This window comes from Drosophila nasuta, chromosome 2L (genome assembly GCF_023558535.2).
Source record: "Drosophila nasuta strain 15112-1781.00 chromosome 2L, ASM2355853v1, whole genome shotgun sequence".
NCBI classification, from domain to species: domain Eukaryota; kingdom Metazoa; phylum Arthropoda; class Insecta; order Diptera; family Drosophilidae; genus Drosophila; species Drosophila nasuta.
Window position 1 is genome coordinate 4,692,566 of NC_083455.1, and position 13,696 is coordinate 4,706,261.

General features: G+C 35.2%; 2 protein-coding genes and 1 long non-coding RNA gene across 3 annotated transcripts; 1 reads left to right on the forward strand and 2 right to left on the reverse strand.

The window, feature by feature from the left end:
* The first annotated feature begins 4,096 nt into the window (after positions 1-4,096).
* Positions 4,097-5,425, forward strand: LOC132793881 (uncharacterized). Its single transcript, XR_009633157.1, has 4 exons — positions 4,097-4,177; positions 4,262-4,577; positions 5,062-5,215; positions 5,348-5,425. It is a non-coding gene; the product is annotated as an uncharacterized LOC132793881 (long non-coding RNA).
* A 1,336-nt stretch (positions 5,426-6,761) lies between these two features.
* Positions 6,762-8,338, reverse strand: LOC132795461 (microfibril-associated glycoprotein 4-like). The gene is made up of 3 exons (XM_060806173.1): positions 8,153-8,338; positions 7,315-8,084; positions 6,762-7,233 (listed from the first exon to the last, which is right to left on the reverse strand). Exons 1-3 carry the CDS (start codon positions 8,255-8,257, stop codon positions 7,134-7,136), a joined length of 975 nt encoding a protein of 324 aa, XP_060662156.1. The 5' UTR covers positions 8,258-8,338; the 3' UTR covers positions 6,762-7,133.
* A 2,478-nt stretch (positions 8,339-10,816) lies between these two features.
* On the reverse strand, positions 10,817-12,188 carry LOC132797105 (non-canonical poly(A) RNA polymerase protein Trf4-1-like). The gene is made up of 3 exons (XM_060808621.1): positions 11,846-12,188; positions 11,151-11,792; positions 10,817-11,075 (listed from the first exon to the last, which is right to left on the reverse strand). Exons 1-3 carry the CDS (start codon positions 11,943-11,945, stop codon positions 10,942-10,944), a joined length of 876 nt encoding a protein of 291 aa, XP_060664604.1. The 5' UTR covers positions 11,946-12,188; the 3' UTR covers positions 10,817-10,941.
* Positions 12,189-13,696: the final 1,508 nt, after the last annotated feature.

The window sequence follows — 13,696 nt, forward strand, 5'->3', positions numbered from 1 at the left end:
TAATGGATTTTTTTATAGGCTAGAGACGGTGGAGGTGTCTGAGTTTCTACACGCGCCACTCAAATTGGTTTAGATTTTAGCGGTATGCAAATAATTGTTTATAGTTTAGGACTGCGAGGGCAGCTTCAAAAGTAATGAATATGCTGAAAAGTCTGTCTTAAAGTTAGCTATGAACAAGTGGAATTTAAGAGTATGTTAAATATAATTCTTAATTATCAATTCGAATTCATTTTACACTTATCTTTCTTACTTAATTTGATTGAATGTTACCTATATTTAAACCAATTTTTTTTAATGACAATTTACTTTAAACTTTTAAGCTTTTTAAAAGTTTTTATTCTTATCAAATTTTTAATTTAATAAGTATATTTTTTCTGCTCATTCTCATTAAGCAAAATAAAAAAGTTTTTTCGCATAATGATTTATTTTTTGAGAACCAGTTTAAGTACCATCAGTATTATATCATAATATTAATGTTTTAATATTTTTTAATATATATTATATAAGAACTATTGAACTTAAAAACTGTTACGCAAATTTTCAGAAGCTGATCCATTATTGTCACAATTTTAAGAACCTCCCCACGTATGGAAATTTGCGTATAGGCTTAAGTTTTTGCTAATGGACTGATTGTTGTGTCGATTCTCCAAACAAGGAAGCAGTTGAGCTGTTTGGCATAAGTATGATAAATATGGTGTCACATTTTGTTGATGACTCTTTTAAGAGTACAGAGAAGGCTTCGCTATTGTTAGGTTGATGACAGTTGAAGTTTTTAGGGTGAACAAGATTTCAAATGACGGTAAATGGAACAATAAGTAAACTAAATTTGTTTAATCTAAAATAAAAAGCGTGCCAATGATATCAAAATGCTTCATATTAAATACTTTTTGAAAGTCGTACTTTAATACAATAGCAACTTCAGTGTCTAGTCTCTGTCTAGTTGAGAGAAAGCCAACTTTCCACAACAGCAACAACAACAACAACAACAGCAGCAGCAAATGTGCTTGAAAATAATGTAATAAGTGAAGCGAAATCAAGAACTGCACCCAAAGATAAACTGACTAACCGAATTCCACACGCCGGAGATTCGTCTCAACGATCCGGGGTGTAAACTGGAAAAAATAAACAAACAAATGCCTCATTACATGCGAAATTAAATTTAAATGTTTGCTTAATGTGATTCCACATTTTGCCCCCGGGGTCTCGGGGCGATCAGGGGTAAAAAAGGTATGTGTTGCCCAAATGGAGAAAATGGCGAAGTACGAGCGGAGAGGGAGCACAAAACTCAATGTGAAAGAGCCAACCAAACAAACACAAGCATAAGCACATAAAATATAATTTCATTTTTGAAGCCCTGGGCTAACCAGGGAGCATTCCAGGACGAGGACGAGGGCAAGGACGTAGATGAGGATGAGGTTGAGCTGGGTGGGGCGTCAACGCATGCTTAGAAATATTTCTGGTATTTTATTTTATTTTCTTTTCTGATTTTTTTTTTAAATTTTTTTTTTATTTCCTTCCCTGTGTGGGATAGATGTTGCGACTGAGTGGAGAAATTAGAATTTTGTGAGTGTGTGTGTGGGTGGGTGTGTTTGTGTGTGTCTGCGGTCGCCGGTGGACGCCGACGGAAGCCGCCAGCGTTGCACGGCGTCGGCGGTCGCATTTCCTATCCACAAAACACCAGCCCGAATCGCCCGCCTCCCCATCATTGCAGAGGCAAAAATTTAATATATTTTTCTTGGGCGTCACGGGAAAAATCATAATAATTTCAATATTTTTGTTGCTGCTTGTCAGCCCTGACAGAGTTGACAGCGCGGGGCGTTTATTTGACAGCCGCCTGAGGGGGGATTAGAGGCAGTGTCACCGCAAACAAACATTGAACGTTGAATGCTCAGCGCTCAGCTCGGCTCGGCTCGTCGCTCAATTAAAATATAATTTTTGTCAAATAATACCGAAAATGAAATAGTGGACTGGGTAGACCTGCATTTCACATGGTCATAAATTAAAAACTTAATAACGAGCGTGGCGCATAAAACCAGGACATGCCCAATACGTACATAGCTATACGTGTTCTGTCCTGTCCTGTCCTGTTCCGCTCTGTTCTCTGTTCAGTTCAGTTCAGTTCAGTTCTGTCCTCTCCAGGCATCACATATTCCCACCGCTTTGGCCCCCTATATTTTACACTCTCCCTCTCTTTCTTCTTCACTCTCTCTCGGTCTCTTTCGCTGGGTATGGTTCATCCTGCGCTCATCCTGCGGCAGCAATAAATCGCTAACAGCAAATAAATCAACGCGCATAAATTCCAATGTTCAGCGACGAGCCTGACCCGACTTTATTTACGACATTGCGACAAAGACACTTACGGCAAAATGTTACGCCGGACAGCCGAACAGTCAAACTGCAAAAAAAAAATGTATATATGAAACGAGTGGGGAAATATTGTACTGAGAGTTTTTCATTTGAAGGTTTCCAATTTGTTGAATACCAGGCTCATATTATTAGGAAATTGAAAGCTAATTTAAATTTGTTGATCGCCCATTGAAAATAATAATTGATTAAGGCTTTGGCAAACAATTTATAGCAATTTTTTAAACAGTTGTTCTATTATTAATTCTTTAAAACAATTACCAAGACTATTAATGAAGCTTCTCCATGAACTGATGATAAGGGGAACTACTAAGACAAACATACCGTGAAAAGATTGTCTTGTCTTTGAATACTACAAAGCGTTATATTCATTAAGTTAATCTGTATAGATAGAAAATGCAAAATTGACCAGTACTTTTTTAATTTCTTCAGATTTTCTAAAATAAATATTGAATCAATAAAAAAAACTCATTTTTATTTGTTTTATTTATTTAGTTACTGTGTTATTAGGTCTGCATTATGATTTCCGATTAGGAAATTAGGAACAGAACTATAGGAAATAATAATAAACATATTTAGTGTGACCAAAGGCAACAACAACACAACCTAGGAATTTTTCAAACAATACAAAAGTGGTTAAGCAATGTTGAAATAATAATAATAATAATAATTGAGACTTGATCATTTATTGTAGATTATGTTTAACATTGTGTGTATTTTAAAATGGTTATCTTTGATCTTAAAGAGAATTTTTATCAAGAGCGGGGGAGAGCTCTAGATATAGTTTCTGGGATTAACATAAATGATCATTGGCACAGAAATAGAGACAGACAAGAGTTGAAGAATCGAAACACTTTCTGATCGAAGATACCTTCTACTACCTCATTTTACCTTCTCTTAATAATATAATAAGGATATGGCTAATTAGCCAAGATTTATAAAAATTCTAAATGCATTTTAAATTCGCTTGTAATGCTTTAGTTCAAGTGAATAGTGAGAAGAAAACTCCCATTCAGAAAGCACAGCTAGCACAACCAATGAACATGGAAAAGGTTGACCTCAGTGTCGTGGCAATGTGTCTGCATTGAAACTCGTATTGCGAGCCATGGAGAAATGTTAGATACGTTGTTCGTGGTTAACCAGAAGCATTTGCCAAGGGTTAAACGGGTTAACCCCATGCTAAAAATGACAGGAAAAACAAAAAAAAAGAGAAAAATAATAAAGGCAAAGCAGGCAATGGGTGAAAGGTGACGTAGCCAGGCGACGAGTATATTTGGCACATTAAAACAAAAGAATGCCGTGTGCTAGGCAAATAGACAAAGGATGTTCACACACATGAAGAGAACACACACACACACACGTCCATATGCAAGGCGCCAAATCAAGCGCTGATTTATGAGCAGTCAAAGGATTGTGCCGAGTGCAAAAGATGAAAAAGTATAACTCGGAAAACTAACAAGGCGCACATATTAACACCCTTGTAAATGTGTAAAACCGCCGTGAAACGTATGGAGAAAACAGAGGTTGGAACGTAGAAGGTAGAGAGTCAACAAATCAAATACGATGCAGTCTGTGGCACAGTCACAGTAGTCAAAGTTTGTTAGATCCATCCCGAACCCGTTTCCTATCCGGCAACCATTAGTTGAGCCACTCGGCGCCGCAAATTCCCAACTACGGTGATAATTTATTTATTTGGGATTATTTATTGCACATACATCATAATTTTGTGCCTCTGACGGCAACGCCCTGGCCTAGGATGAGGCTCAAGGCTCAAGGTACTGGAAAATATTTTATTGCGACTTCTTTTACGTAGGTACGAGCCGAAGATGTATTCCTCCCATCCTCCGTTCTTATTTTATTTTCATTTTTTTCTTTGCCATATCCCTGCGATAAGCAGCCGAAGAAGAAATATAACTTTTAACAATGAAGGATGCGCCATAAATTAAAAATTCCAAACTTAAAAACGTAACAATAAATACACGACGATACAACGGCAAACAGGACATGCAGTTGATTTATTTCTACGTCGGAAAATCTGAGCTCAACCCAGCAAACCGAAGCATTCAGTTGCAATGCCAATCCCAATCTCGATATACTCAGTCCAGTCCCAGTCTCTCATCTCCCCAGTGATGCCAAGGTGCTGCTCAAAGAGACGGAAGTATTTATTTCATAATCGTTATAAGATAATGAACAAAATCTATGAGAATTGAAATGTAAGTTTGGGCAAGCACGCACTCAATATCATTCACACGAATTTATACAAAGATGATAACAAATTAAGTATAGATTTATAAATAAATATAAAAAGGAAATTATTTGAGGTATTAATAAGAAAATCGAAGTGAGGGCCACAGCTGCCAGCACTCTCTTTTTTTTATTAAATGTAGTATTAAATACAATTTAATATAATAAATAAAGTAATAAGAATTATTGAAATAAAAAACTATAAAATTTGATTTTTTTTAGAAGAACTTTCTGAAAAGGTGCAATAAGATTTAATAAATTACTCCTTAAAAAAAACTTTGAAATTGAATAATTAAAAAAAACTTTTTCAAAAGTTGCAACTGTTAATATTTGTATAATTATAAAACACATTAATTTATTAAAAGGAAATTTCGAATTATTATAATGAAGAGTTCTCATTAGTTATTTAAATTTAAATAAAATATATATTTATTTTAATATTTCAAATGCTAGAAAACATCGAAGTGAATGATAATGGAAAGAGTGCAGAGCATAAAAAATGGCAAGGAATGAAACCGAAAACACATAAAATACGTGGCGCATATTAAATTCTTATAAAATCAGGACGCAGGATACGCGGCAATGTGCGATTCGAGGACATGACGAGGTAGGGGCGACTAGGGGCGCTATTGTTGTAGATACTTTTATGATGCCTACATACATACCTCATCCTCATCCTCATGCTCATACCATTGCCATTGTCTCCATCCTTCTCTCCCTCAATTTGCTGTTGCTGCAGAGGAACCTCATGCTGCTGCTGTCGTTGATGCCACGCAGAGTGATATTAAAAACTTGTTGCTAATAAAAGATACGGATATGGATATAGACAAGACTGCCAAAGCATCGCTTGATCATAATAACGACGACGATGATGATGATGATGATAATATGATGACATCAATGACATTTGCTGCGGTTCAATAAATTCGCAAGCGGCTGGAAAGAATAGTCACAATATGTGTGTGTAGCGAGAGAGAAGTCCCGAGTCTCGACATATCATCCATGTTTATAGCGCCTAAGTAGGCTGGGCCTCACTGCGCATTTAATTGTTATATGGATGGCATGGCAATTGTCAACACGAAACGCTTCTCATTCAGGTCTATTCAACAGTCATTGACGACACCGCTGGGACACCGCTTGGGCTCAGCTTTGACTGGGTTTTGGTTAGGGTTTGGTTTTGGCTTTGATATTACTCTCTCATTCTCACTCTCTCTCTCTCTCTCTCTCTCTCTTTTCTATGAGCTGGCTTCTCGGATCGGGGTGTTGTTTAGCTGCCGGATAATCCGTTGCATGTTGCCGTTGCGCCGTTTTTGATTAAAATGGCATGACACTCACACACACACACACATACACACATGTCTGTATACAATTTGATGTTCGAACGGGAAGTGGGACATTTTGATTTGAATTGTCTATAAGCCGCTCGGTTTTCCCACTCACTGCAGTATTTCAAGTGCCAAAAAGCGCACTTTGCCCACAGCATTGTTTTTTTGCCCCGTATTTTGCTTTTTTTTTGCGTATTGTTGAGTGCGCGTTTTAGTGAAAGGATTTATGCCCGATGCTGCTGCTGCTGCTGCTATTTGTTTAGCCGCTTAGTTTACCATTTAGCATTTGGCCATTGTTCTGGGCCAAATAAATTGTGGCTTGATTTGTGCCTAGTCCACAACCCGTTTGAACTTTTTGTGTAAGTCAGTTTGTTTTTTAGAGGCAACGCTTTGCTGACACCAAAGCTCCTTGTGAGTTCGCTGCAGGATTCCCGCTAGAGTATTGCATTTTTAACTACAAAACTTTTCTACTTTAAAATTTACTTAGGAATTTTTAAAGAGCCAAATTTGTGTTACTGATTTAATTATACTCCAGTAATATGCAATTCCAAGTAGTTGAATTGTTAATCATTTAATCTAATCATCTATTAATTAATATATTAAAACTTCTTTGTGCTGACTGGTGGTTGGCTATTTAACTAAATAGCAACACATAGAAAGTTAACTACTCTATAAAGAATCAAATGATAATGCATACGTACATACTAAGAAGCGGTTTTTGATAAATCAATCTGCATATGCATTTACTTGACTACTCGAATTAAGCTCGAACGCTTTTGATGAGTTTTTATCAGCAAGCGAATAGAACCAGATGTTTGAGAAACGTCGACATTCTTAATGCTTCCTGAATTGAAAGCTTGAGTCATTTATTGAAATAATCATAATATAGTAAATACATATCAGAATATTTATATTTTTTTGTGCTGTACATTCTATATGAAGTAAGTCTGCTTTATATCCTAAAAAAAGACCATAGTTTAAATGATTGGGCATAGGTAATGTTCGAAATTACATTTATCATAATATATAATATATTTTATGTGTAGACCAATTCCACATATTTTAGAGGAGAAGCATTTTTCATTGTATTGTTTTGTATTTTTTGGAATAGATATCTCAAAGTTTTAAGTATTATTTGCTGTATATTTTTGTGTTGCTTAGTCGGTTAAATTTAATTGTTTGTTAAAAATTTTATAATTTCTATTTTGGTCTAATCATCATTTGAACAAATTTAAGGTTGTAATGACTATATGTGCGCCAGACAAAGGTATTAGTTCCATTATATAGACCATTTAAATTACTGCGAATAAATAAATAATAAAAAAGGGAATATAGTTTAAGTAAATTAGTTGTAATATTAACCTGTATATTAAATATTTACCTTGTATAACAATTCGTAAACCACCAACCAGATTTGTATTGTTGTCCACAATGATTAGAACTGACATCATTATCCCGATCTGAAGTCGAAAATTTCGAGCCCCTATGACTACTCAAGGCATCGCCAGCACTACCAGAGTAACTGTCAATGGATTTTATTTTATAAAACTCGTCCTCATCTCCAATGTAAAAATTATCATATCGAGCGTATGCCTCTCCGTTGTTAAGGTAAATGTACAACTCATGCCTTTGCGATCTAGTTATTAGATGCAGTTTTTCGAGTCCAATGAAAAATTCTCCACGCAGATCACCAAATCCTTGTTGATAATCTGTCCAATTTCGATTGAAATCTACAGATCCATCCATACGTCTTTGAATCACAGTCCATCCAGAGCCAGCTAAACGCGAGTCACATGGCACAGAAAATGCATCGATTCCAGGCACTTTTATCTCATAAATATCAGTTAATTTACCAATACAATCTGAGGCTTGAGAATTCTCAAGTATAATTTTACATTCAATACGAGTTTCATTTTTATATTTATCAGACACGAGAATCTGTTCATCCTTATTTTTGATGGTCTCTTTGAATATTGCCACCTTAATTTTGAAATCTTGTATCTGTTTTTCATATTCTTTTAACCTAATGGATAGTTGCTGAATTTGTTGATCCTTCACTTGTATATGGACAGTATGTTCTAAGACAGGTTGTATGATGTTAAAACAATACCCATAGCACTTTTCTTCGTTGTCTGTGATAATTGCACAGGTCTAAGAGAATAGAAATTCATTTGACATTTGCACAATTAAATATAAACGCACTTAATATGTGAACTCACAGTGTTATTCACTTCGTTGCTTTCCTTAGTGAGATCATATTCGTGATTTGAATGTATGATCCCCGAATTAAATATAATAAGCAAAACTGTTGTAACTATTTTCATTTTTAATTATAATATTCCGAACTTGAAGCGCTCAGCTCCAATTTAAAACTGAATCCAGCTAATCTTGGGGTTTCCGTACGAGGTTTCATTTGTTCACTTAAATAACGCTCGAGAATCTTTGCATTCATTCGTATCAGTAATTTATTTATATATATGTACATGCATTAAACGACGGAAGTTTTATATCAACATGTCCAAAATATTCACTTTTAAAGAAAGAAAGTCTATTAGTTTACTCAATGACGAATACAAGTTTGAAATCGTCGATTTAGGCATCATATATATATTGTAGTAAAACAGTAATTCGAAAACTCTATTTTTTAGGAGAGCATATAATTGAATGAATATGACAAAGTCTGTTTATTATCTTTATACCATTATTACTATTATTATATGTTCACAGATGCTAACAGGTCGCATACAGTCGTGACAAGTGGTTTCTTACTTTTTCATATACATATCATACATATATAAACAGTCACTTTTCATTTGTACTAAACAAGTGCGAGATAAATTTGTTAATAAATTAAGGGGAAATCCCATTCTCAGATTTCAATTTTTTTCGATTTTCAGCGACTTATGGTAGTGAATGATGAGCTTTAAAACTTTTGATACAGTTAAAGTGTAAACGTCTCATTGGAAAATCTAGATCAATAAATTTATCTAGAATTAGAATGTTCATGTTTGGAATTATAGTTCGAATAAAGTAAAACTGAATTAAATTGAATTATAATTATTGATTACATTTAACCTATTACAAATGGATAGGTCCAATACGCATTGAAAATGTAAAAGTATATTTTCATTGTTATTATGGAAACCATTTAAATAATTATTTTAAAATATAATATTTTAATAATATTTATATACAAGTAAACGAACTGTTTTACATTTGATTGTTAAAGTTTCGCTTTTAAATTAACACAAAAGTATGGTGACCTCGGGTTTGGACAAATACTAGATGGGCTGAAAAGTAAGCTCCTTGGAGATGAAAAAAATGTTTTTTTTTATTTTTTCTTTTTTTTTATTCAATGTAGTCTCCTTTTAGGTCGATACACTTATTCCAGCGATTTTCCAACTTTTTGATCCCATCTGAAAAGCAATTCTCCGAAAGGTCTGTAAATACTCCTCTGCAGCATCGATAATTTCCTCCCGCGAGCTGAATTTTTTATTGATGAGCCATTTTTTGAGGTTTGGGAAGAGGTAATAGTCCGAGGGAGCCAAATCGGGTGAATAAGGTGAATGGGGAAGCACTTGGAGTCCTAAATCGTTGATTTTAGCCATGGTTCTCACTTTCGTATTTTTGGTCTGGATTCAGCAAACGCGGCACCCAACGGCAGGATAATTTTTTCATGTGCAAAATCTCGCCCAAAATATGTCCTGTACGCTCATTATTAATCCTTGTGGCCTCTGCTAGCTCGCGGATTTTTATTTTCTGGTCAGCCAATACCATTTCATGTTTTTTTTTGACATTTTCCTGTGTAACCTCTTCGGAGGGCCTGCCACTGCGGACTTCATCGGTAGTGGAGGTTCGGCCACCAAGAAAATCTCGTAACCAATATTTCGCGGTGTAATCTGAAGGAGCATGAGCCGCATAGTATTTATCCAACTTTTCTTTAGTTTCCGTCGCTGTTTTGCCTCTCAAAAAATAATGTTTTATGAGGAAACGAAAATCGTTTTCTTCCATGGTCAACATGGTGTCAAACACATCAAAAATTATCAGCTGTCAAAACAAAACTAAGGGCTGTATCGCTCTGAATTTCAACATGGGTACCTAAATATGAATGGACTATAAGGAACGACAATAATTTTTGCTAGCAGCGCATTTAGGTGGTCAAGGAGGTTACTTTTCAGCCCACCTAGTATGTACGTCAGTGTTTAGCTTTCACTGCTCTTCAGTGACTTGTTAGATGTTAATAGATGTTTGGCATTGGAAGTGGGTGAACTGATCTCCTATTTGGTGGCACGCATAATTTTTCTTTGAATTAAAGTAACCTGGTTTACTGGTAAATGTCAAAATGACATCTGGCGGCAGGCAGCTGGCAGTTTCTCAATGCTCCCACTCATTTATACCCAAAAGTCGGCAAATAAATGACATTGGCAAAGAGCCACTTTTGCAATGCCCGTTCTAAGATGGCAATTAAATTTAAAATGGCATGTTATGAGGAGAGGAAGCGGAGCAGAAGATGCAGATGTGCTCTCTCTCTTAAATAGCAATGTTTGCAGCGATATGAAGTTTTCGTTTGATTTAAACATTTTTTGTAGGCGCTATTTCCTTTTATAGTCTGAACACTCCAATAGACATATGTAAGTGGATATGTACTTAAATAATTTTTTTTCGTTCGAATTTGTCTATACCATTAAAATTTGAGTATCACTTCCATATTGGAGATTGTTACTGCTGTTAAAAGTCAATCTTCACACAACAAAAATATGCATTAAATAAAATCAAACTTACTACAAACTTTTTTTGTGATAACCAATCCAAAATAAAATAATCTATTTAAGTATAAAAAAAAAACAGACAAATTTAGATAGATTATAGTATATAACGGTTAGCTAGTTTCTGTAAGTTCTTTGAACAGTCATTGTTGTTTCACTTGGTACATTTTTCAGAAGCTGCACATTAATAACATTTTTGTTAGTACAAAAAAGCGTGACAATTTTTTAAAATTGTATCATATTTAAGAATTCGGCTCAATAGGCTGTGAGATTGTACTTTCATCATCGTTCGGCTTCACCACAATAAGATGACCAAAAGTCTTGTGCAACCAAGTACGTTGATCAACGACTTCCTTATTAAAATGAATAATTTGACCTGCAGTGCAGTCAGAAAAATATACATATAGTAAAGCTTAAGAATTAAAAGTGACCTCTCGATGCTGACACTTACCAAGTATTGAATTGTTATTTCTTTGCGTTGAATTGATCGACAAGCTGAGCACTTCAAAGGCCCAACGGAATGCCTGTTTAATAGCCATAATACGATTGGTGGCACGACCGATATTGTTTTCTAAATTCAATGGATCAGGTAGAAATATTTGCGAGATGGATGTCAAGGGAGCTCTACGATAACTGCCGCCATTCTCTACGGAGATTTGAATATTTGTGTAGCTAAAACGGCTTCCATACAGCTCGAAGAATTCCAAGAGCAACACACCAAGATTTGCTGTACTAGCCACTACTTTGCGCGGATGCAATTGCAGAAAGCTGACGCACATAATGGTTAATGAATATGACGAGATGCCACCGCTGAAGACTTCGTTTAGGCCACGTTGCTGCAGAAATTGCTTTACCACCATCACAAGCTTGCCAAGCACAGGATATTCTCGTTTAAACAATTTGATTAGCTCGGCGGAATGTACGCCACTTGCCATATTGAAGGATATGTCTACTTTTATCTTGGTTTCGCAATCGACGAACTTAATTATCGGCACTTGAGCCATGTCTAATACATGCATTGTTCTGCTCTCGGCAAATCTGCGGGCAATCAGCTCAGACTCCAAGGTGCGCAGAGGCAGCTTCTCCCATAGACCTGCAAAATAATAAAAAATTAGTGCCAAATAATATGTCTCTTCTGTTGCTCACCTATGATAACAATATCGATGTCCGAGTTGGGCAAAAGTAGCCCAGTGCGAAAAGAACCAAAGATCTCAACTACAGCCAGCGGCCACAAATTGTGAACCATGGCCTCAATTCGTTTTACAAGTTCATTGCGAACCACGTGCTCACAAGGCGTAGGCAATATATATTGATAGTAATGATTGATCTCCTCATGCAGTCCAATTACACCGTCACTGTAGTTGTAGTTTTCCTTTCGCCACGGAAAAAAGTTTGGTCATAGACATTATTATTTTTTTATAATAATAAACCCTTAAGACTTCAGCGAATTTCGCACACAAAATGTTTCCAATTAGAGATGAACGATTATCTTAAATTTATCACGCACGACTATTTATCGATCAATTTAATAAATAATCGCAAAGTCGTGAGTACGCAACATCGTCAATTAATTCATGAAAAACGATTGGAAGTAAATAATATAAGAAATAATATATAGAAATATAATAGAAATAAATAAATAAATATTTATTTATTTCTATTATATTTCTTATATTCGAATTCTAAAATATAGAATATAGTATGGAAACCAGCGATACCAAACACAAGCTTGTTGATGGGCGGACAAGCAAAATCAATTTTTGAATCAACATGAATTAATCGGAAACCCCAAACACATATTAATATGTTGGACTACTAATGAAATAAACTAATAATATGAAGATGATAGAAAAAAGAAAAATAATAATATATGCAAATAAGTAATTAAGTTCTAGATAGATATTTTAATATTAACGTTTTAAGTTGAGGAACAGATTCACTTAAGCAAATTACGTCATAGAGTTGATTGTAATACCCACACAGAATACGGAAGAAATTAATATATTTTATTATATTATATTTCAAATGATTGAATTAAAATGAATTGGAATTTACAAAAAATTAATATGCTATGGCAAGCGTAACAATGAACATATTTAATTCTTCCAATAATTTTTAATATGAATGTGACAAAATAATTATTCAATTGAAAAATGTATTATACCAGCTACACATGTGGTACAAGGGTATTATAATTTTGTGCCGACAGGAAGAGTATTCAACAGGCAAAAGAAGCTTTAGCTTTAGCTTTGGCTTTATATAAACTTTTGATCAGCTGAGACGATATATCCGTATATCAGCCTTTCTGTTTGATAGCATTTTTTATGACAGCGTCTTTTATAACATATTAGCTTATTTCAGAAATTTATTTCCGTTTATTAATTCTTTGTATTATGTTTTTATTAAAAATGGGTGGCGGGTATGGAACTATCGAGTAAAGTCGACTGCAGCTTTCTTACTTATTGTCAATGCTAATTTGGGGTCAACCGTGGATTGACAATTTAAGTCACATTCGTTAACTAATTGCTGGCAGTTCAATGCCATTAAAATGCCAATCAAGTATTAAAACTCCACATGAATTAACATTTGGAACGTAATTATGATAATTGCCGTAAATTGCATATGCCGAAAAAAAATGGAAAACACAAAACAACGGCTGCAGGAAGCCATAGGAACTAAACTGAATATGACAAAAGGGGAAAGGAAGGAACGAAAAAATTCCAGCTATTGTCTCAGCCACGCTACAGGGTGGCTCAAGAGATTGTTGGATTTTTGCATGTGAGTGCCGAGCATCGAGTACCGCCCATCGTCGCAATGAAACGCTTCCGCCCACTCTTATGCACACTCCCACGCACACGCCCACATTCGCATCCACGCCCACTGTATTAGGAAGCCGGTGAAAACACATGGGAATAAACGGCTGAGACTTGGATTTCAACACCAAACTTATTACAGATTCTGACGTTGAAATTACTTAATCAAAGTTGGATTATCTGC